The sequence below is a fragment of the Phragmites australis genome, chromosome 13, assembly GCF_958298935.1.
Source record: "Phragmites australis chromosome 13, lpPhrAust1.1, whole genome shotgun sequence".
Lineage (NCBI taxonomy): Eukaryota > Viridiplantae > Streptophyta > Magnoliopsida > Poales > Poaceae > Phragmites > Phragmites australis.
In genome coordinates this window covers 4,398,333-4,420,599 of record NC_084933.1, presented here as the reverse complement: position 1 = coordinate 4,420,599, position 22,267 = coordinate 4,398,333, and the positions used below count along the sequence as shown (strand labels likewise).

At 43.0% G+C, this 22,267-nt stretch overlaps 1 protein-coding gene across 1 annotated transcript; it reads right to left on the bottom strand.

The window, feature by feature from the left end:
* Positions 1 to 1,345: 1,345 nt before the first annotated feature.
* LOC133887817 (ABC transporter C family member 4-like) lies at positions 1,346 to 12,505 on the bottom strand. Its single transcript, XM_062327803.1, has 11 exons — positions 10,302 to 12,505; positions 6,380 to 6,700; positions 5,319 to 5,405; positions 4,378 to 4,980; positions 4,113 to 4,277; positions 3,689 to 3,983; positions 3,031 to 3,245; positions 2,619 to 2,924; positions 2,446 to 2,509; positions 1,798 to 2,037; positions 1,346 to 1,655 (listed from the first exon to the last, which is right to left on the bottom strand). The coding sequence occupies exons 1-11, from the start codon at positions 12,417 to 12,419 to the stop codon at positions 1,543 to 1,545; spliced, it is 4,527 nt and encodes a 1,508-aa protein (XP_062183787.1). The 5' UTR covers positions 12,420 to 12,505; the 3' UTR covers positions 1,346 to 1,542.
* Between the last annotated feature and the right edge of the window lie 9,762 nt (positions 12,506 to 22,267).

The window sequence follows — 22,267 nt, the reverse complement described above, 5'->3', positions numbered from 1 at the left end:
GACTCTTCAATAATCTCAGCCTCGTCACATCAGTAAAATGCTAGGTAATAGAAGAAACTAGAGTGACGACGGGTGAAGATGGTGCCGTCGTAACCGCGTTTGGGTGAGATTGACGTCAGGACGATGAAAACAAAACAGTTAGTATGACAATATATTTTAGGCATGAATTTGACGGTGGGAGTGGGACACCGCAGAGAAGACAGGAGGAGGGGTGGGGCGGGGAACAAGTAAGGAGAATCACATACCGCGTTTAGAACAAAAAGAAACGAACAAGAAGAAAAAGACGAGAGACGTCCAATCAAGATGAGATTTTTTCAGCCATCTGATGTAGCATGTCCCGTAACAAAAAAACTTCGTGGCTGCGCCTGCTCCCCCACGTGCAGGACGCACTGCCCGATTAGATAAAGAATTAGGTAGGTTGGTGACTTGGTGTGTTTTACTGCGTCTGTCTTAAATAAATATTATGTTGAGCTACAGTAATAGATGGTTTAGAAGCGTACTAATTTTTTCACTGTTTGAATATATTATATTTAAGGAGGCATGTTGATTTTCTTTAGACTCATATATGTAATATACATATATAAATATAAATATATATTTGTATACATTTGTATGTATATATATTTAGATATAGATACATAGTATATTAATGGATAGTAGCTACAACAGTAATACGAACCTTAAAAAAATATGTTTTTTTTAGTTTTAGTTTTTTTCCTTTGCATTTTTATATTGTTATGTTGAGCTACAGCAGTAAGTGCCCTAGGAGCGTGTTAATTTTTCTACCGTTAATATATGTTATCGGAGCGGTACGTTGATTTCCTCTGGACTTATATATGTAATATATATATATATATATATATATATATATATATATAAATTTAAATATACATTTGTGTACATTTGTATGTATATATATTTATATATAGATACATAATATATTGGTGGACAATAGCTACGACAGTAATATGAACATAAAAAAATTGTGCTTTTTTTTAGTTTTAGTTTTTTTTGGAATTTTAGATCATTTCAGTCGATTTATCAATATATATTTTTTGATATTTTTTAGAAATTTCTGAAAATAAAAATTATATAATATATATATGTATATACATCTACATATATATACATATATGCGTATATATAAAATGGTGGGACCCACCTGCTACTACAGCTACAGTAGCCAGGGGGTCTGAGCGCTCACGAATCCCGCCGCCGTTAGTATATAGTATTGATAACCTAAGAGACGGCACCATTGTATATAACCTAGGCCCCACTTGGAACACGGGAACTTCGTTCTGGGAGTTTCGAGCTACTTCCGACAAAATCCATTGCAATCACTGTGTCCAAAAGGGGCCTTACTGATTTCTATTCTCTTCCTGCACGGACCTCGGTCCAATCATGAACATAAAAATACAATACATCCTTGCATACTTACAAAAAGTTCACCTATAATTTATTTTTCCTTTTGCCAGATGTATGCTAGCATGCCTAGATTTGTAGTCCCAACTCTATCGGCTTTGCCAGGAAAATATGGCTTCATCACTCGGTTGCCTGCGTGCTAGAAGAGCGACTTGCGTACTCCTGAACCATGGCGCCAAAGAGTGACGGCCTCCCCATCAGCGTGGAGGGTGAGCCAAACTCTTTCACTAGCCCTGAAACACAAAGGTTGATAAGAAGCACCAACTCGTTGATACTAGCAATCGATTCTCCAGTTCCAGTGTTCAATTGCAGCAAGTAATTTTTTTGGGGAAAATAATGCACGGAAAGGTAGGGATGATCAGTTCAAAGGCTTACCTGCATCCAACACCAGAACTCTATCGCTGTCCATGACAGTCGCTATACGATGTGCAATGCTGATGACAGTACATTCTGCGAACTCCTCTCGGATGATCCTCTGGATAGTTGCATCCGTCTGAGAATCAACGGAAGCGGTTGCCTCGTCCATGAAGAGGATCCGGCTGCGTTTCAGTATAACACGGCCGAAGCAGAGGAGCTGCTTCTGCCCTAGACTCCAGTTCTCCCCCATGTCGGCAACTGCAAAGAACAAGCAATGAACAAGAAAGTAGTGAAACGACGAGAAAAAAAGCACATTTGTATGCAGATCCTTAATTCTAGCAGTTCTCTAAAACATATCCATGAAGCTAGTAGTAGCTCGAACCCGGGTGCTCGCAAAAAGTGGATACTCCTGAGAACTAGTTTCAGAGTTTGTCAGGTTCGGTACTCCCCTCCTTTAACGTGGTTAAGTTTTTTATAATTTTAAAGCAGCATGTCAATAACTTTGCGAAGACATGGAGCCCCTAGACTGACTTAAGGATATAGCACAGTTAACGAGTTCCCAAATCTGCCGTTTAATACTTGACTCAACTTGGACAAGTTTGAAGCCTTAGAGCACATTTATCTTTTATTAGAAAAAAAAGAGTGTTGGTTCAGGAAATAGCAAACCTAGTGCATCAAGCTTCTCTGGTTTTGAAGCTACTATATCCTTTAGCTGGCAACGCTCGAGGGCCTTCAGAGAAATAAATATAATATATCAGGCTCAATAGGGAAAACATAGTTATGCATCCAAGAGGAAGTTCATGTTTTGAGAAACAGAGTAGCTTAATCATAGCTTGTACCTGCCATATCTCAGCCTCAGAATACCGCCCAGTTGGATCAATGTTGCTCCTTACAGTTCCTTCAAAGAGCACAGGCTCTTGGGGAATCACACCAAAGCGAGACCTCAGATCATGAAGCCCCAAAGTGCAAATATCTACATCGTCGATGATGATCTGGCCTTCTGCAGGCTCCACAAGCCTGAATAAAGCCTGGACTAAAGTCGACTTGCCACTGCCAGTCCTTCCCACAACTCCAATCTTTTCTCCACCCTTAATGCTTACTGTAATACCTTTCAAGATTAGGGGTGTGTTTTGCCGATACCTAACCTGAAAAGGGTTTGGTATTCGAGCTCATGGTAAACATCAGTACTAATGTTGCTCATTTCTCGTAATCACTTAAGAGTCAGAAATGATGCAAAAAAATAGCATTAACCTTTAGGTCTTTGACGTCAATATCTCCTCGGCTGGGCCAATTTGGTGAGGGAAGACAACCTGCCACTTCCCATGCTGCCTCAGAAGGGAGAGTACTGTACTGATTCACCCTCTCCACGGCTACCATATCATTTTCTATCATACAGCTTATGGAAATTGTGTAGTACACCAAGGAATTGAGAGAAAGACCATAGGAAAGGGACATGCCGACAAATTCTGCATCAAAAATCATGTATTTGAAGGTCACAAGAATTCATCGGTAATCCTTTTTGGGTATTCAGCTTCAACCATATAATGAGGAACCAGCAAACTCCTAAAGCTTTGCATGCTTTCAACAAATAATTAATGCTTCATCATTGCTCCTATATAGATTAAACCATCTACGAAGGATTATATTTAAGATTTGGATATTCAGAGAATCAGGACAATTAGTCACCCTATCAGATTCACTCATGACAGAATTCGTTCCTAATTAGCAATTCATTTATTTCTAGTATATTATTCCTAAAAGATTTGACGAGAATCTGGACCATAACTTCTATGCTTAGCACGGGACTATATGCCTACACTAAATATACGTAGTACATGGGTGTCTATTCTACTCACCCACATCACACAAACTTTTATGAGTACTCAACTAATGAAGATCATAATATTACCTTTCTTGATGAAATTGCTAGGCAAGCTGATCATGAGAAAAGCAGTTATAGACAAAATAAGTGAGCCAAGTAGCTCCAGGCGAAATCCAAGCCACTCACTAGCCGCATAATTATAAAAAGACATGCGCAAATTCGAATTGATTCTGTCCAAGTTCGTCTGGTAGAACTCATCCTCCTTTCTAAAGCACCTTACAGTTGGAGCACCCAAAAAGGTTTCTGTAAAGTGATCAATAACCGGCGCCCTTGTTACTCCTTGAAGACGACTTAACTCTCGAGATGTGGCAATATATCGATTCTGAAAAAAAAAACATGAAAGGAAATATACATTTATTATGATTTAACTAAAAGTGTAGTATTGATGATAAGAAGTAGGAAGAACAATGATTTCATTCAACGGAGATGCATCGTAGTAGCTGGATCATACCCGGTACCAAATGTTCAGAAGAAGTAGAGGAATTACTGCTATGACTGACGGCCATGCAACTTGGCATGTTACAGCAATGTTGGTAACTACTGAAATGCACATTGATGTGGCGAAACCAACATAGAACACAAGGACAATATCAATTTTTGTTTGGTCCGATGATGCCTGGAAAGGGCAAAAGATTAGCACCATTTAAAAAACAAGTGATTACATATATAATTTAAGACAAAGTAAATATATGGCTTGTTCTCTACAAAATACATACCCGGCTTAGGATCCTTCCTGAAGGAGTGGTGTCAAAAAAAGACATCGGAGCTCGAAGGATGCTGTCGAACATCTTGTTGAAAAAGGCCTGGGCTGATTGAAGCCCAGAGAATGTCACAACAAGAGTGCTTATCATTTCGAATACAATTGTAGCAGCAACTATCAAAACATAAACATTAAGAAATATGGTAACATCAAATATGGAGCCTCCTGATGTTTCATATGACAGCCAGTAGTTACTTGCCATACTGGAGCCTTCTGACAGCAGTGACACAGCTAAAAAGACCAGAACTCCCCACCAACCCCAGGCCTCTGTTATGTATAGCTTGTACACACGCCAGCTTACTCGGCCACTCTCCTTTTCCTCTTCCTGGATAAGCCTAGAGGAACCTGCTTCTTTCCTTGACGCAATGGCAGTCGTTTCACCAATTTCATTACTGGATTTGGTAGCCTGAGAACTCCCAGTGTTCTGAACATGGCAGCCTTGTTCCCCTGTCATATCCATTGAACTATGATGAGCAGCAACAAGTGCTGAAAAATCTGAGCATGATGCCAGTAACTCGTGATAGGTCCCAGACTGGATGACTAGTCCATCTTTCATTACCTGCATGTTCACACACAAGATAACAGTGTTTAGTTTCCATAAGCTATCAATAGTACATTAGCATGGTATTATTGGTGTAATACCGTATCATATGTCCATAGCTGAAGCAAACTGAAATAAATTAAATATACTTGAATAAAAATGTATAAACTTTCTAGGAACCGCATATGTGAATATAACTATTTCTTTTCCCTACTTCAAGAACCAAAAGAAAGTATTGCTACTAACCATTGTAATTGTGCAAGATGATCAAGTTTAATCTTCTTTTCTGAAGGAAGGATGTATTACTAATCTATTTCCTCAAAGTGTAATACGGACAGGTAGAACATGGAACTTACAAATACATTATCCACATTTTGCAAGAAGTCCACTTGGTGAGTCACAAGAAAAATAGTCTTATCCTTGAGTACGCCCTTCAGACATTCCTGCAGAACATAGCCAAGTGTTAGAGTACAGCTTAAGGACTGGGCTTAAATACTTGCCATGGTTCTCTATTTGTTTGCAAGAGCTTTCTTTTGTAATAACAGAAGTAACAACAAAGAACAAATAGCACTGGAAAATAAAGTACGTCATGAGTCCACCTTGTTGTGAACAGATTCATGGTTCTACATAAATCACGCGTTCTTCTACATATTGTTATGTAAGGTTCCATTTAATTTCTTTAGAAACATCTCAACAATCTTATGTCAATTTCTCTGATAAAATCTCACATACCACAGGTCAAGATATATAATTTGCATCGTTTTGCAAGGTCCCTCTGCATTAGTTTAAACAGCTAAATGGGGTAAGGGGATACAAGTCACTGTGAAAATTCCCCATGAGAAATTGAGATGTGTCATATATAAGGCATGGTAGGAACTGAGCCTAGCTCAGTTGGTCGAGGGTGTGGATGTACACCTAGACTGTTCAGGTTTAAGTCCTTTTCGATGCGAATTTGGATGTCTATTTATTCTATTTATAATACCACCTAATTCCTCCTAAGTTGGTCGAGTTTTTTTATATATGTAGGCATGGTGAACATTGACAAGACTACCAGAGTAAAGATTTCAAAGACCAAATACAACCAAAATTAGAGAGTTCAATGAGAAACATCAACAAATTTTAATTCAAGGGCAAATTCTTTTTTTTTTTTGCAAGTTAAAGATGACAAGATATTTCTCTCTAGGTATCTGATGCTGAAATAGCTTTTTTTAATATGGTACACTGGTGTAAAAATCTAGCCGATGTGATTTGTTGCAAGCATTTGATTCTCCACAAGTTTTCTCAAGCGTATTTACCTAGTACTGCTTACATCCACTTTCTCATTTTGTTGCCACACTTGCATTTATTTAACCTTAAACAACTATATGATATTGCCAAAACATAACATCAAAATAAAAGGAACGAAATTAAGATTCACCGTAAAAATAGTTGATCCAGTATGAGCATCAACTGCACTAAAGATGTCATCAAGAAGATATATATCGCAATCTTGATAAACTGCTCTTGCAAGCTGGATGCGTTGTTTCTGACCCCCACTGAGATTGATCCCTCGCTCTCCTATTTCAGTCTGGTCACCAAACTCCATCATTTCTAAATCTTTTTCCAGGCAACAAACACGTATGACATCCGAATATCTCTCTGGATGCATCAGCTTTCCAAATAAAATGTTCTCTTGAATGGTGCCATTTCGGATCCAAGCAGTCTGAGCAACAAATGCTGTGCTTCCACATATGCTAACCTATATCAAAGAGAGAATAAAGACGGAAGTTAAATGTTCGGAAAAAAAACATTGAGATACTAGGTGAGCATATAATGTTATTTGGCTACAAATAAGATGCTTAAAAACGCAATTTGTCTGTCTTAATCAATAAATCAAATGAGATCTAAAGTGGTAATGTTTGGACTTCGTGCTGCATTTCTCCTGGTACAACAATCTGCGAAGTATCACTAAATATGAAGAAAAAGGTGGGATGAATAGCTAACTATCCATATGATGAATCTCTTCCTACAACATATGGTGTACTGTTGAGTCAACATTATAATCTTCTTACTACATTTTCTTGTGTAAGATTATGTTCAACTATAAGTGACGTAAATTTCTTTAAAATCCTATCTTTAAGAGAACTAAACAACAGTATGGAGCGTCCTCTACTGTAACTTGCTCTACTTTTTTTCTTGGAAACCCAAATACTACACATTTTCGGATCCACGCCATCTTCTATAGTGCTTACAGTTGAACTTAAATCTCGCAAAGGAAATGTAGTACATAATCCTAGCTATTAAGAGAAAAAAAACTGAAGGAGGGTCTGAAGTTTCTTCAACTGCAACTTTCTCTAGTTCTTTTTTTCTTTGAAACCCAAATACTACATATTTCTACAGTTTGAGGACTATGATTTCCCGCATTCTTTTATCAGATAGAAATTCCCACATTAATTAATCCATATAAAGGAAAATGTTGTAAAATCTCTCATTAATCAAGTGAAGGGAAATAGTCTACACCACTCATTTGGGTGGGGACAAAATCATAACAGTGTGGATTAACTAGATACATATATACTACAGTTGCATAACAAATAAAACTATATTTCAATCATACAATTAAAGTCGTCGAGAGAAGAATCATAATTCTAAATCAACCTCACTATTTTGGGAGCAATTGGGATGGTTTTAGTAAAAGCAACAGTGCTACACTATCCAGATATTCCCAAATTAATAAAGGAAATAAAAAGAGAACCAAAGTAAGAAAAGGGGAAAGTTCTAATCCATCTGGCGAGCTCATTCAAAAGGCTCAGATTTCTATTCCTCTAACCAAAACAAAGTTTGACCCATAAATACAATGGACACTAATAATAATTAACTCAAATTTTATACTTTTCCCAAATTTGTCAAATTTTTTTAAAAAGATATATCCACGTGTTAGAACCATAACTTATATTTCAGTCTCCTTGTATCGTTATTACTTTATTTTTTACTATTATTAGTACATTTATTATCATTATTATTTTTTCATCATCTTTTTAGTTAGATTTTATAGGTTTCATCTCTAGCCTACTCCAACTTGCTTGGGACAAAGACTTTGTTGTTGTTGTTGTTGTTTTTAAAAGAAGATATAATTCAAAAATCTAATTGGCCCCCCTTGCAGTAGCATACATTTTCTATTTACATGTGGATGGCAATAAGGAATTGTACTGTACCAGTTTCTACTACATTCCAATCTGGTGCTAAAAATAAAACAAATCTGCCCAACGCTAATAATTAGGGTTTACTGGAATTATGTTTAAGCCATTTGTGTTTGTTCAGCAAGCAGTTTGGAGCCCAAACCGACACATTTGAAAATCTATTTTCTTTACGGAAAATGTTCAAGATCACACTGTAAACACTGTCCGCAAGAAGCTAAGACCTAATATTTATTAGTTTTCCGTCATACAGCCAGTGGTAGTTCACTGTGCTGTGCATAAACACGATATCAGATCTAAGCAAGTAAAAGCTAGCCGCTCCTGTTCTGTATGTAAAATAATTGTGTTTGATAACACTTATTAGGAGGTTGTGGTAGCTGAGATGATCATGTATTCCTGTAGGTAGATTAGAAGATCTCATAAATTAGCATTTGTTCGGGATCTGAAACCCAACCTAGTATAAGAACAACACGTAATGTTGACCAAGCAATAGACTACAATTGCAGAATGCAACAACTCTCTAAGGCATCATTATCTGATGAATTTCTTGGATTGGAAAGTTCGGTCCAAGTTCAACCAGAATCCAAACTACTAGTCCGTATCGGACTATTCTGTCGCTATCATCATATCCCGTGGGGGAAACTTTGGCAAGTCCCTTGGGGCTGGTAGCACCCACACATGGAAGATCAAAACCGGGAGACCAATGCACAGCCATGGAGGCATAGTCAAGGTAATAAATAGCAGATAGCGGGATGGTAGCGGATTGGTGTCGGGTAGCGGATTGCGGATAGCAAGCGATATTGCGACGCTAAGTTCCAATAGTGGAATTTTAAAAATACTCACAATTTTGAGTATATGTCATGATATTTGATTTAATAATATGGTAAAATAGCAATTAGCAACTAGAAAACAAATAAGTGACAAATCAATACGAAGTTACAGACATATAAGTATATAACTTAAAAGAAGAAACAAACATCAAGTTTCTCTTATAAGTCTTAGTAATGGAAGTGCTAAGTCATAAATCCAAAGATATAAAGGCAAAGCAAATCAACGGCATCTGGATGCTGGAGCTGACCTGATGACCAAGGCTAATTGCTATTACAGCCCGCAATAGCGGCCCGCTAACTGCTATTGCAGCCTGCAATAGCGCCCGCTAACTGCTATTGCGGCCGCTAAGTTACAAACCGTTATATTTGGCATGCTACCTTGAAGGTCCGCTACCGCAATAGCGACAAAGGTCCGCTACCGCAATAGCGGGTGCTATAGCTGCCACTACGAACGCTATTTGTTACCTTCTGCATGGACCATGGTAACTAAATTTCTTCACAGAACTCAGCACAAGGCCTAGCTAGCGCCCAACCATCCGATGGCTTTGGATACCGCAAGAAGATCACACGAAGTTCCTTCCGTGTGCATCGATGGAACGAATTACCTTCTCAACTTCGGTGGCGGGGCAAAGAGTCAGTGGTCGCTGGGAAGCTACCGGCCGTGCGCCGTCAAGAAGAACTCACTGGGGATTTTTCTTTTTTTTTTCTTTTTCTTATCTGAACTTACTGGGAATTCTCCTTCTTTTTTTAGGCTGAACTCACAGTGGATTTTCGTTTCTCTAAGATATGGCTTCACGTATTAATTTTCTTTAGAGACAATTAAATATAGTAACTCAAGTTTGTAGGTAGGCTAGGTTTAGAAATGATGTATAATCATCTTCTCCGAACTCGCTTTACTAATTGCTATCGACTTTTGCACATTGTTAAACTTTAGTCGCCTAACAAAATGTAAGTTATGGTGCATAGTGAACATCAAAATCACAATCGGGCTTAAAACTTACACTTCACTATTTGCTATGACTGTTGCGCATTGTTAAACTTTAGTGGCCTAACAAAATGTAAGTTATGGTGCATAGTGAACATCGAGATCGCAATCGGGCCTAATACTTACAGTTTTGCTACTTATCTTTTGAGTGATTTTTAACCAAATATTACTGTATATTCCAATAGTTCAAAAATTATGTCTATTTCCAAAATCAGCCAATTAATATTAAGAATCGATTTCTCTTTGATTTTTACGTGAGCCTTGGATTATGTGGCTGCCTATGTGGATGAAGAAGACTGACTAAAATTCAGCTTGGCTCTGAATGAGAGATTAGTTCAGCGCACTCACCTTGCCGGAGACCTTGTGCATCTCTCCCATAATGCAGGACAGCAAAGACGACTTGCCGGAGCCCACCGTCCCGACCACCGCCGCGAGCTCACCCATCCTCACCTCCATGTCAATCCCCTTCAGCACCGTCTCCATCTCTGGCTCCTCCCCTCGGCCATTCTGCTCCGCATCATGGCCCGGCGGGACATCCTTGCCCTTCACCTCGCCGGCCGGCGAATCCCACGCAAACACTCCGCCTTGCACCTTCACGGCCACCGCGCCGGAGGCAATGCTCTCGACGCGCTCCACCGCCGTACTGTCGATCTCGGTATCCGACAGGAACTTGTCAAGCCTGCCGAGCGACACGAACGCCTGCATGGACGAGACGATCGTCTGCGGGAAGTTCCGCATGGGGCCGTTGAGCATGCTGAAGAACGCCGTGGCCGTGAACACCTTGCCGGCGTCGAGCACCCCTCCGGAGGCGAGGTACGTCCCGAACACGAGCACGGTCATGGCGAGCGGGCCGCTCGAGAACACCACGTCGTTGGCGCACACGAAGAGCAAGATCCTCCGCAGCCACCCCAGCTCGTCCTGCCGGAGCTCGCGCACCTTGTCGCCGAACGTCTCCTCCCAGGCATGCAGCTTGATGACGCGCATGTGGTTCAGCATCTCGGTGATGGCCTTGATGCGGCTGTCGCGGATGCCTAGGAACTTTAGCTGGTAGGACAGGTTGAGCTTGTTGGCGAACGCGGTGATCACGGTGACCGCGGCGATCACAGCGAGCGTCATGAACACGGCGCCGCCGAGGTAGGCGTAGAGGAGGAGCAGCGCCACCACGATCTGCAGCGGCATCAGCCACAGGCCGTGTAGCCTGTGCATGGCGGAGGACACCATCCCGGCGTCCACCTGCATGTAGTTCACGATGGCGCCGGTGCCGTGCGCCCGGCGCGCGCCAGTGGATAGGCGCAACGACTTGCGGTACAGCGCGGTCTGCAGCGCGCCGCGGATGCGCATGCCCAGCAGCTGCCCCTGGAAGTTGTAGTGGTGTGACGCCAGCGTCTGGACCGCCTTGCCGACGACCAGGATGAGGACTAACTGGAGGCCCTCCCGCGCCGTGCCGCCGCGGCGGATGAACTCGACGAAATGGTCGATCAGCGACGGGCCGACGTACATGGCCGCCATGCGCGCGAGGCCAAGCGCTGCGGTTAGTACGAGCTGCGGCCAGAAGGACAGCCACAGGGCGACGCCCACCGGGTGCTGCGACCCCTGCGCCGGCCAATTGGACATGAACAGGGCGTACGACGCCTCGGCGCGGTGGCCGAAGGGCATCGGGGGAACGTCATCGGCGGTGAGAACACCAGCTACGTACCCCTTGGAGATGAGCAGGTTGATCCAGCTGAACGTCGCGCGCGAGAGGAACGAAGCGGCAGCGTACGGCGCGGCGGGCACCTCCGCGCTGGTGTGCTCTGCTTCAACATCTCTCGCGCCGGCGCCATGGCCGGTGAATCCAGTGACGGCTACGTACGCCAGAGGCAGCGCGACGAGCAGGCCGACGAAGGCGAGAACGTCTTTGGGGAATAGCAGTGAGCCGTCGGCGCCGCGGACCGCTGCCGAAGCGAAGGAGAGCGCGGCGCCGAGGGCGGTGGCGAGCCAGAACACGCGGAGGTGGGCCGGGTGCCCAGCGGCGGCGGGGGCAGCTCCGGCTCCTCTTCCCGAAGAGGCGACAGTCCACGCGGCCGCGCCGTGCGCGACGGCGTGGACGGCGAGGAAGGCGGACTCCGCGGCGCGCCACGGCGTGCTCGGAAGGAGCAAGAGCGCGAGCGCGAGGAGGACCACGGACGCCGCGGCGAACACGGCGGACGCCCCGAGCGCGACCGCATAGCGGAAGAGCGCCGGCGCCGGCGGCGAAGGCTTCCGCAGGAGCGCCTCGCGTTCGGGAGTAGCAGCCCCCGAGTCTCCCCTACGGAGAAGGCGGCATGCGAGGAGGACGAGGGAGGCAACGAGGAAAGCGAGGTCAACGGCGCCGAAGAGCGCGCGCTGCGGGCAGGGCGACAGTAAGAGGAACGCAAGCAGGTCGGCGAAGGAGCCGGGCTGCGGCGGCGCGCACGCCGTGGTGGCCAGCCACCATGGCAGCGCCATCTCGTGCTGCCTCCACTGCAATTCTGCGGCTCGGGTTGTACGGATCGATCTTGGAAGGAAATTTGTTTGGGGCTTCCATGCTAGGCCCTTATTAGATATCACTTTTGTTTGTTTTTTTAAGCTCTCGTAAATCACTTTCATTCATCTATTCTTTAGAATGTAGGACAACACTATTTATCTGTCGGCTAAAAAATAGGTAGAAATTTGTTGAATTTCTTACCGTATGATCTGTACTAAGATTCACGCTACCTTCTTCCTTGTAACTGCTTGGTGAGCTGTCTTCTCCGACGACGGCTAGGGTTAGGGTTAGGAGTTGGGTTTAGGGTTTCAGGATTCTGGGGATTTGTGGTCCCCGGATTTTGAGGGAAGCCCTACGGAGGTCGTTGGCTTGGCGATGGAGATGGTTGCGGAAGTGAAGCGATGAGACAGCTAGGGCACCGTCGATCGCGAGCAATGGAGGACCAACGATTGGGTGGGGATGACGACAAGGACGTCATGGTCGTAGTGGTTAGTGGTGATGGTGGTTGAGGGCGATGGATCTGGCGGCGGGGGCACCGCTGAAGTGGGTCGAGGAGGCGGTTGCGGCAGAGGAGCACAGAGAGGAGAAGCAATGGTAACGGAGGAGAGAGCGGCAGAGGAGGAGGGTGGGCCGTGTCGATGCCAGGCACAGCACCGGGGAGGTAGTGGGGGAGGCGATGCGTGGGTTGGGGGAGCTAAGGAGCTGAAGCGATGTGTGGGTTAGGAGGCAGCGGGTGAAAATGAGGAAGAAGCGATGTGGACTTAGATGTATACTGAGTTTTTTATCTCAACCATCAAGCACATCCAACAATTCAAAATCCGATGAATTTAGATGGACCAAATCTATCAACAGACAGCTAGCCACTCTGTTGAATATATATCAGTTTCATTCTTGGCCGGATTCAAAATGTTACATACCTCGGTTGAAAATGGAACATTTGACGTGTCCTCCAAGAATCAATCTGTCACTCTCATGCTTGGCTGTATTAAAATCGGGAATACCTTGGATGCCCATGGGTATAGTTGATCTTTTTTCTTCTTAATTTCTTTAATTAAAGGTTTCAAATTCCAGTTGAAACGGTTTTCAGGAAGTTTAGGATTGATTTTTCACGATTCAAGTTAGCGGTTTTCAGTTTAAGTCGAAAATCCCAAACTTTATTCGGATATAAGTTGAATAATTCTAACACTGAATTTTGAGCATATGGAGGAAAGAGAGATGGAGAATGCAATGGATTCGATTCGAATGCATTGAACAGGGATCCGCCTAATTCCGGGCCATATAGGATATAACCAAGCCCTTATGAATGAATTGTAACTTTTTATTTGGTTCATGCTGCTCCCTGCTTCCCAGCGGTGCTACTTAATTTTCCCCAGTCATTGAAAAGTGACGCTTTAGACATGAGCTCAATCCAAAAAGGAAAAAAAAGGACTTTAACCACTGATTTCCATTTTATAATATGACTAAAATCTATCAAAGTTATGATATTATGAAAGCATTTTCTAAGAGGAATATATGTATACCTCTAGTAAAAAGAATAACTCTAAATACAAGGGAATATATTGCAGGTTACCATTGCCTAAGACCCTCAAAAACTTTGTTTGTTTAATCGATGGCTCGCAAAATACGAATTCGTCGACGGGTCAAGGGGCAAAATCCAAAAATAGACAACATACAATATCATATTTGCTAAAGTAAACAACATATTAACGTATTTATAAATTTAGCACATGTATTAGGCACCTCAAACACGATTTCGAAACGTGAGACACCGAAAATAGATGGACCCGACCATTCTCAGCATTGTACACAGTATTTAGCACCTCAGATACCGAAAACAGTCTGTATTCAGCACCTTAGTCGAGCTGTGCGCAGGCATTCTCTGCTATGCGTCGTGCTCGCCAAGAGAAGCTAGCAACTTTGTTGTACCTGAACGTATGAGTTTTTTATTTAACTCTCGATTTTATTTGAAAGTATAAAAATAGTTCAAAAATTCGAAACATTTTCATGAGTAAACTAGAGCTTACTATCAACTATTTTTAATTGGTTTGATCTAAAAAGTCTGAGCTAATATTTAATTAAAATTCTCTAAATAAATCTATTTTATAAATTCTATCAATATTTAATGCCTCAAATAAATTCCCAAAAATATAGAAAAATTCACTAATATTCTTCTCATATGATGTAATAATTTATAAAAATATTTCCAATACTAGATTATTTGGGGGAAAGATGAGTTCATTCGTAATGCTCTATTTATATATATTTTTTATCATTTCATGTGATATTACCTTTTTAATTTAATTTGAATAAAAATTAAATACGGTATTTAAGATACCGAATATAGATGCTCAATTTATAAATATGTTAATATGTTATCTATTTTAGTAAATACAGTATCATATATTATCTATTTTTAGATTTTACCCACGGTCCAGCTTGCTTTCATTCAAACTCGTACACGGAGACCATCGGTAGAAGCCTAGAATCCAAAGACTGAGGAGCACGGAGACCAGACAAAAACCTCCAGGTATGAACTGAACATGTACACGCGCAGATCCTTTTCACTCAACTTTCAACATTCCAACTAGCTGAATGGCTAGTGCGTTGCTATGAAAAACAAAACAACTCGTCAACCAATGGGATGACTGAATAAAAGAACGTATTGATCGCGCTGGTAGGATTTAAAGCGCAAAGAACTCGTCTTAATATGATTAACATTAGCTGAAGTTGACAATATGATTAACATTTGATCATATTGATTAAACTCGTCTTAATGATGTATCATTTCATAGAATGGTGTGAATCAGCCACTACGGGTAACTTTTAGTGTTTGGTTCACATAGAGGAGCTATATAGAATGACATGTCATATGGTAATAAATTTTTATTTCCCCTCTAATGTTTAGCACCTTATATAGGACCCACCATAAAATAAAATATTTCCTTATACTACAAACGTTCTTCTTTACTTATGGTCTAAGACATCGATACGGTTTTCAACAAGTATATTTAATTATTACTTTTGATAATTATTTATTGATAAAAGTTGATAAAAATTAGATGATATTAAAGTATTTTTTTATAATAAATTCACTACTATCATTTTTATAGTTTTGTGTGTATTAATGGTCAAAGTGTCTAAAGTTTGACTACACGTATTTTAGAACAATATCTATTTACGAACAGATGTAGTAAATACTTATTATTTTGATCAAGATCAGATCAAACTTTTAAAAATTTAACTATTAATAACTCTGAAAATATTTAGTTTAAAAACATTAAAAACATAAAAAATCATATGTGTTATGAATAGATTTATCTTAAAAAATACTTCATAATATTATAATTTTATTAGATATTAATAAAAAATCATATGTGTTCTGGATAGATTTATCTCATCAGTCCATGGAGCCACCTTCTCTCTCTGCCTTGGCATCCCGTTTCTACCTCCCATCGATCTCCGCCGCCTTGTTCTGGCCTCGCCACCGGTGCCACGTGTCTCCGCCTTACCCTCCAGAGCATGCCCAGTTGCCCGTGAGATGCAGGACGGCAGGCAAGATGGCTTCGGTTTTGGCCCGGCGAAGGAAGCGGAATTCGCCGGCCTCGTGCAGGAGAAAGCTTGATTCGCCAGTCCAGTGCAGGAGAAAGCTTGATTCGCTAGTGATGGGATCCGATCTGACGCTGGAGAGCTTGTTGTGGCTTGACTTTGGGATACGTCGTGCTGGAGAGCTTGAGTCGCTAGCGTTGGGGCGGTATCGACAGTACGCAGAATTGGGGAGACGGAGCGAAGCTGCGGAGGGACGGGTCATGGGTGCGTTGTCGGGCCCACCTGAGGTGGTGTGTGTGGCAACGGACGACCATCATCACGATCACCAATTCAGAATTTTAAGATATTGTATTAAGATTTTTTTTAAAAAATAAATTTTATAAATTTTGATCAACAATTAGTTAAATTATTATACGTATATTTTAATGTACAAAAATTATATCAATATATCATATCTCATAAATATTTTAATACGATATTAATTTTGTATCAATTGATAATATATTATAAAATAAATTAATAATTAAAGTACATTTTCGATGATTTTTCTAAATCCTAATACGTTATATAGTTTAGGATAGATGGAGTACGAAGCAAAAGTCACTTTTATACAGTCCAGTTTCCTAAAAAAGTCGGGTGGTTCCTTGCAAAAAAAAAAAAAAAACGTGCTCTTAACTACCACTTGCTAAGTGTATCAAACATTTGCCCACCCGAGCCACGTTGGCTAAAATGAACCAAATGGGTAGATTGCATGCTCGCAGAATGGGGATTAAACAGGGTACAATTTTAGGATTTTCTTGGACCGAGGATTTTCCCAAAAATGGTTTAAAAACTGAACCAAAATTTTGGTATAAAGTGACCGGAAGTCACGGAAATAGGGGATCATTTCCAAAACACCCTAGTTGCAAGAAGGTTTTAAGCATTTTCTTTAATTTTATAATGTAAAACTGTTTGAAATGTTGTGCCAACTAGGTCAAGAAATAAAACTCCTCTAAGGTAATATAGACCGTAATTTTAAGCACAAAACAAAACCTAGTATGATTCGAGAAATGGTCAAGTACTCATTCCACCTTGCTATAATATGTTCTTTTGTCCCCCTCCTTGCTCCATCCCAGCAGTGGCGGATCCAGCGACGGGTGTGAGGGCTCCAGCCCTCCTTAGTGGTTGCAACTTCACTGAATGAAGGGGTAGAGGAGGGAGGAAGAGGAGGTAGGGAAGAAGATGAGGAAAAGGTGGGTGGATGGGGAGGGAGAAAGAGGAAGTCAGTCCCTCTATTTAATTCCAGCTTCGCCATTGCATCTCAACTCCAACAGCTATGAGATGGTTGTGGTTGTGGCTACTATAGTGCCATGGCAATGTGACGGCACAACATTAAGAACATGAAGTAGTAACCACTTTTGTGCTATCTTCTCATTCAGTAATCAAGTCATACCACTGTAATGCCAGTGAAGGGAGCCAAGGAACATGAGTCATCTTTCAAAGGGTATAAACAATCTTAAATATCTAAAGCCCGGTAGGGATGCAGCCTCCTGAATTGGTTGGTTCACTATGACGGTCTGATTGCGAGTGGATTCATCCTGTAGCATCAGCCCTTGCCTCCTCTGACCCCCTTCACCCTACCGCCGACGGATTTGACCAGCAACATCAACCGCCCTTCAAGTTCCAGCACATCTGGTTCGAGTCAAATGAGCTCCGCTTCCTATAGGGCCTCCTCGGCTGCGGATGCAGGGCCTTGTCTTCCTACACGACTGTCGGAGGGTGAACTCCTAAAGCAGGGATCCAGAGGGACCCCCTTTGAGATTCGGCCAGGGGGATGATTCTGAATCTGTTTTGCGGAAGAAATAAATGGACGTAAATGCGATGGCAGGTGGAATGGAAGGATCGGATGAAGAATGCAGTAAATGCACTGGAGGTTTTTAGACAGGTTCGGGCCGCACTGAACATAATACCCTACTTCTGTGTGGATGCTATAAATGCATTGAGAATGTCTCTTAGGGATGTTACTGGTTACAAGAATATTTGTCTATCCTAGAGCTTCGGACTCCTTATTCTTTGGTGATCTCAGCTTCTGTGCTTGTCCAAGAGTGTTCTCTCTGTTACTTGTCTCCGAGTCCCTTTTTCTGTATCGACTGGCCTTTCCTTAAATACTCCGCCGGCGTTAGCGTGCCCAGAAAGGGAGGGCACAAGTTCCAAGGTGCCATAAATGGAAAGCAACCATCATGGGCTGCTGCGCGAAGTGACGGGGGGTTGAAAACGCGCCCCCGTTCGGTCTCGTTCGTCATGATGTCATTCTGCAACGGGCGCCACGGAGAGGGCCCACCGAGCAGCCACCGAGCAACCCGGCGTGCCCGTTCGGTCTTGTACGTCTGACACAGCAGGGTGGCAGGCGAGGCGCCTTGGGCCTCGCGATGTTATCCCGAGGCGCGCCGGATGACGTGGGATGGGACCCGTGCATTAAATGTCCCAACGCCTCCCTACCAGGCTATGGCAAGGACTGACACCGAGCGTGGCAGGAGCAGTTGGAAGTGACAGGCCATGCGCCCTCTTAAATGCGGTATCGGGCCTTTCACTGGTTGATATCTCACTGCTGGACCTCTGTGGGGGCCACCGACGAAGGACTTCTTAGGCCGTTAGGGAACCGAGTGCTTGGGGGTTACTGTTCACAGCCCCGAGCACTCTCTTTTGGATATGCCCTTTCTTGGTCATCGGAGAACCGAGTGCTCGGGGGCCACTGTTCACGGTCCCGAGAACTCTCTCCCGGAATTGACTATTCAGGTCCTCGGGGAACTAAGTGCTCGGGAGCTGCTGTTCATGGCCCCGAGCACTCTCTCCTGGAACTAACTTCCTTGGGTCCTCGGGGTACTCGGGTGCTCGAGGGCCACTGTTCGCAGCCCCGAACACACCTTTCCCGGTACTCGGCTTTTCTGGTCGTCGGGGGACTTGGTCTTCTCGGATCATCGGGGAACTCGGGTACTCGGGGACCACTGTTCATGGCCCCGAGTACCCTCTCCCGGGACTTAGTCTTCTCGTACCTCGCGGAGATGATCCCCGCGGGAGGGCGCCACGTGGCAAACTGCTGATCTGGCCTTGGGACTTGGGGACCCCTGGTTCCTGTGTCACCGACAGCGACCTCAATGTGTTCTACGACCCCTTCACCGAGTCCATGCCCTAGACCGACACCCACTCCCAGCTCTCCGAGAAGATCATCCGATGGAGGACACCGCACCCCTCTGTCTCGTCCGTTCGCACCGGCGCCGGTTGCCCTTCTCCTCGCCTGCCTTCCCCATTGGTAGCAACCGCTCCCACCTCCTTCCATGGCAACCGTGCTGCTCGGCAACCCCATCCCGCCCCACAAGCTCCCCAACCCTCCTTGCGTAGCTGCCTCCTACGCACGGTGATGACAACCTATGGCCCGTTGCTAGAGTGTTGTAGGCACATGATAGCTTTGCCCTTGGCACTCCATGTCAGTGGAGATCGGACGTCGACTCACTGCTAAAAGGCGTCAGGGTGGGGAGGATGAGTCTCTAGATGGTGCGGTGGCGAGAGGGAAGGCGTGATGGGCTAGATGGGAGAGCACAGTGGCGAGCCGAGGCTGCTCGCACCACGACATCTAGCATGTTGCCTGCGGCTTCCCCCTCACTGTTGCCTCACCTTCCCCTCTACCGTTGATGCCTCCCCCGTAGCCACCGAGCCACGACTCCTGCGCTTCATGGTTCCGCCAGCTACTGCCACATGTACTGTGTGGGCCCGACAGCCGCCTCCCATGTGATCCGGCTGATGGCGCACTCCCGCAGGATTCCTCGGCCGTGCTGGCTGGTGCTGACCCATGCCTCCTATCTCTTGTGCTCCGCGGCTCCACTGTACCTAGCATGCCTCCGTCTCCTCCTGACCCGCCACACATGCCTCCCCTGCTTGCGTCCCTGCGACTTAACAACCCACCATCATAACATGAGGGATTATGCCGTGTGGTTGCCCAGCGAGGCCATGTTCTTGGTCAAACAGGCTGCACCGGGCTCTCCATTGCGATTGACGTACATGTTCTTCCCACATCACGAGCAAGCCTACTCCTCTCCCAGGTCAGATTTCTTCCTCCACTCTTATTGGTTTGTACAACAATCTGAGTACAGCGCATCATATATTTGTTAAATTAGCTTGCACATATGTCTAGTTTTTTACCTGCCGACCATGTGTTTGTTACATGGCTTCACAGAGGTAGACAATTTATTTCCACTGATTAGATCGATTTGTTTGTTGTGCCTGTAATTCATATTTGCTACTTCCTGCCGATGCAATAGGATCACACCGAATTTTGGCGACATGGTATTGGAAACCAAGTCCAAGAAGATAATCAGGGTGGTGCACAAGGTGGAGGACGAGAACAACTGGCTCCTTCGCGAGCTGAAAGTTAATCCTTGCCGTTGCAGGTAAATAAATGCTTGGAGAACTGGAATTGGAGCTCAAAAGTATTCCAACTGGTAAGGCTCATATTTGGAAAACATAATTTGGGTGCATACACCATGCTATGGAGCCCTTACAAATTAAATGGGCTTTTCATTTTCTTTGAAAATTTTGAGTTAGTACCCTCATTGCAGTGCCAACAGTATTTACATTGATTACAACCAAAATTTCATTATTTTATGCACAAGAGCTTTAATCAATATTTTACGTGTTTATAGATAAAGTATCTTTTTTTGCACACACCAGATATAAAACCATCGGTTAAAAAAAAATTCTACACAACTCAAGTAGTCTCAATTGCATTGTTAATCACTTCCTACTCAATCACTCATTGTTGTGTTAACAGTTGAGGGAAAATTGACATTGTTGAACCTTTGATTGTTTTATAATCACATCCATGCCCAGGCTTCCCAGTAGTTTTGACCCATCGTGCTTTGATCTCCTCCTTGATATAACAAATTTCAGAGTAACATCCTTAGTTACGAAGCTTGGCCGTTGTCTTTATGCCAATATTTTTAGATAATCAAATAATAAGAAACATGTTGCCGAGTTCTCGAGGATTTTTCGAAGATGCTTGATGATCATGTAATTCTAAAAAATAAATATATATACAAACTCATCACTTCATCCTACTTGATCTGCTTTAACTTGCAGACCTAGCTTCTATGTGGATATTTAACTTGCAGATTCTAGCATCAACACGTGAGCATGCATTATCTATATTTGACCTCTGTATGGACTTGCATGTTAAACAATACCATGATGTTTATGTAAATGATTAGGTCAGAAATACAATGATGTAGTTGATGGTTTGTTTAAGGAGTTTCACAAAGGAATATTGCCACTTTACATGTTAAACTTTGGTGTTATCACTCTGCTTCCTAAACAAAAAGAGGCCATAAATATTAAGCAATTCCGTCCTATATGCTTACTCAATGTTAGCTTCAAGATCTTTACTAAAGTTAGGCTAAACAGAATAATAGGAGTTGCGGAAGAGGTGATAAGGCCAACACAAACGGCATTCATGCCAGGAAGAAACATTATGGAAGGAGTGGTTATTCTGCATGAAACATTACACGAGATGCATAGGAAGAATCTAAGTGGAGTAGTACTCAAATTAGACTTTGAAAAGGCATATGATAAGGTAAAATGGTCTTTTCTTCAACAAGCTTTACGTATGAAAGGGTTCTCAACAAAGTGGTGCAATTGGATAGAACAGTTTATTTCACGGGGTAGTGTTGGAATTAAGGTCAATGATGATGTGGGAAGATTCTTCCAAACTAAGAAAGGGCTCAGGCAAGGAGACCTACTTTCACCGATCCTTTTCAATTTAGTTGTTGATATGTTAGCCATACTTATAGCATGAGCCAAGGAAGATGGCCAGGTTGAAGGTGTCGTTCCGCATTTGGTAGATGGTGGTCTCTCTATATTATAATATGCAGATGATACTATTCTATTTATGGATCAAAATATCGAAAAGGCTATGAATATGAAGTTGGTGCTTTGTGCATTTGAGCAACTATCTGGTCTTAAGATTAATTTCCATAAAAGTGAGTTATTCTGCTACGGAGAGGCGAAGGAATGCGAAGAACAATTTGCTCAAAATTTTGGATGTGGGATTGGAGAGTTCCCTTTCAGGTATTTGGGAATACCAATGAGTCATAGAAAATTAAGTAATAAAGACTGGAATAGAGTAGAGGAACGTTTTGAAAAGAAATTAAACAGCTGGAAAGGAAAACACTTGTCATACGGTGGCCGACTAATCTTAATCAATTCCGTTTTGAGTAGTCTGTCGATGTTTATGTTTTCATTCTTTGAGGTCCCA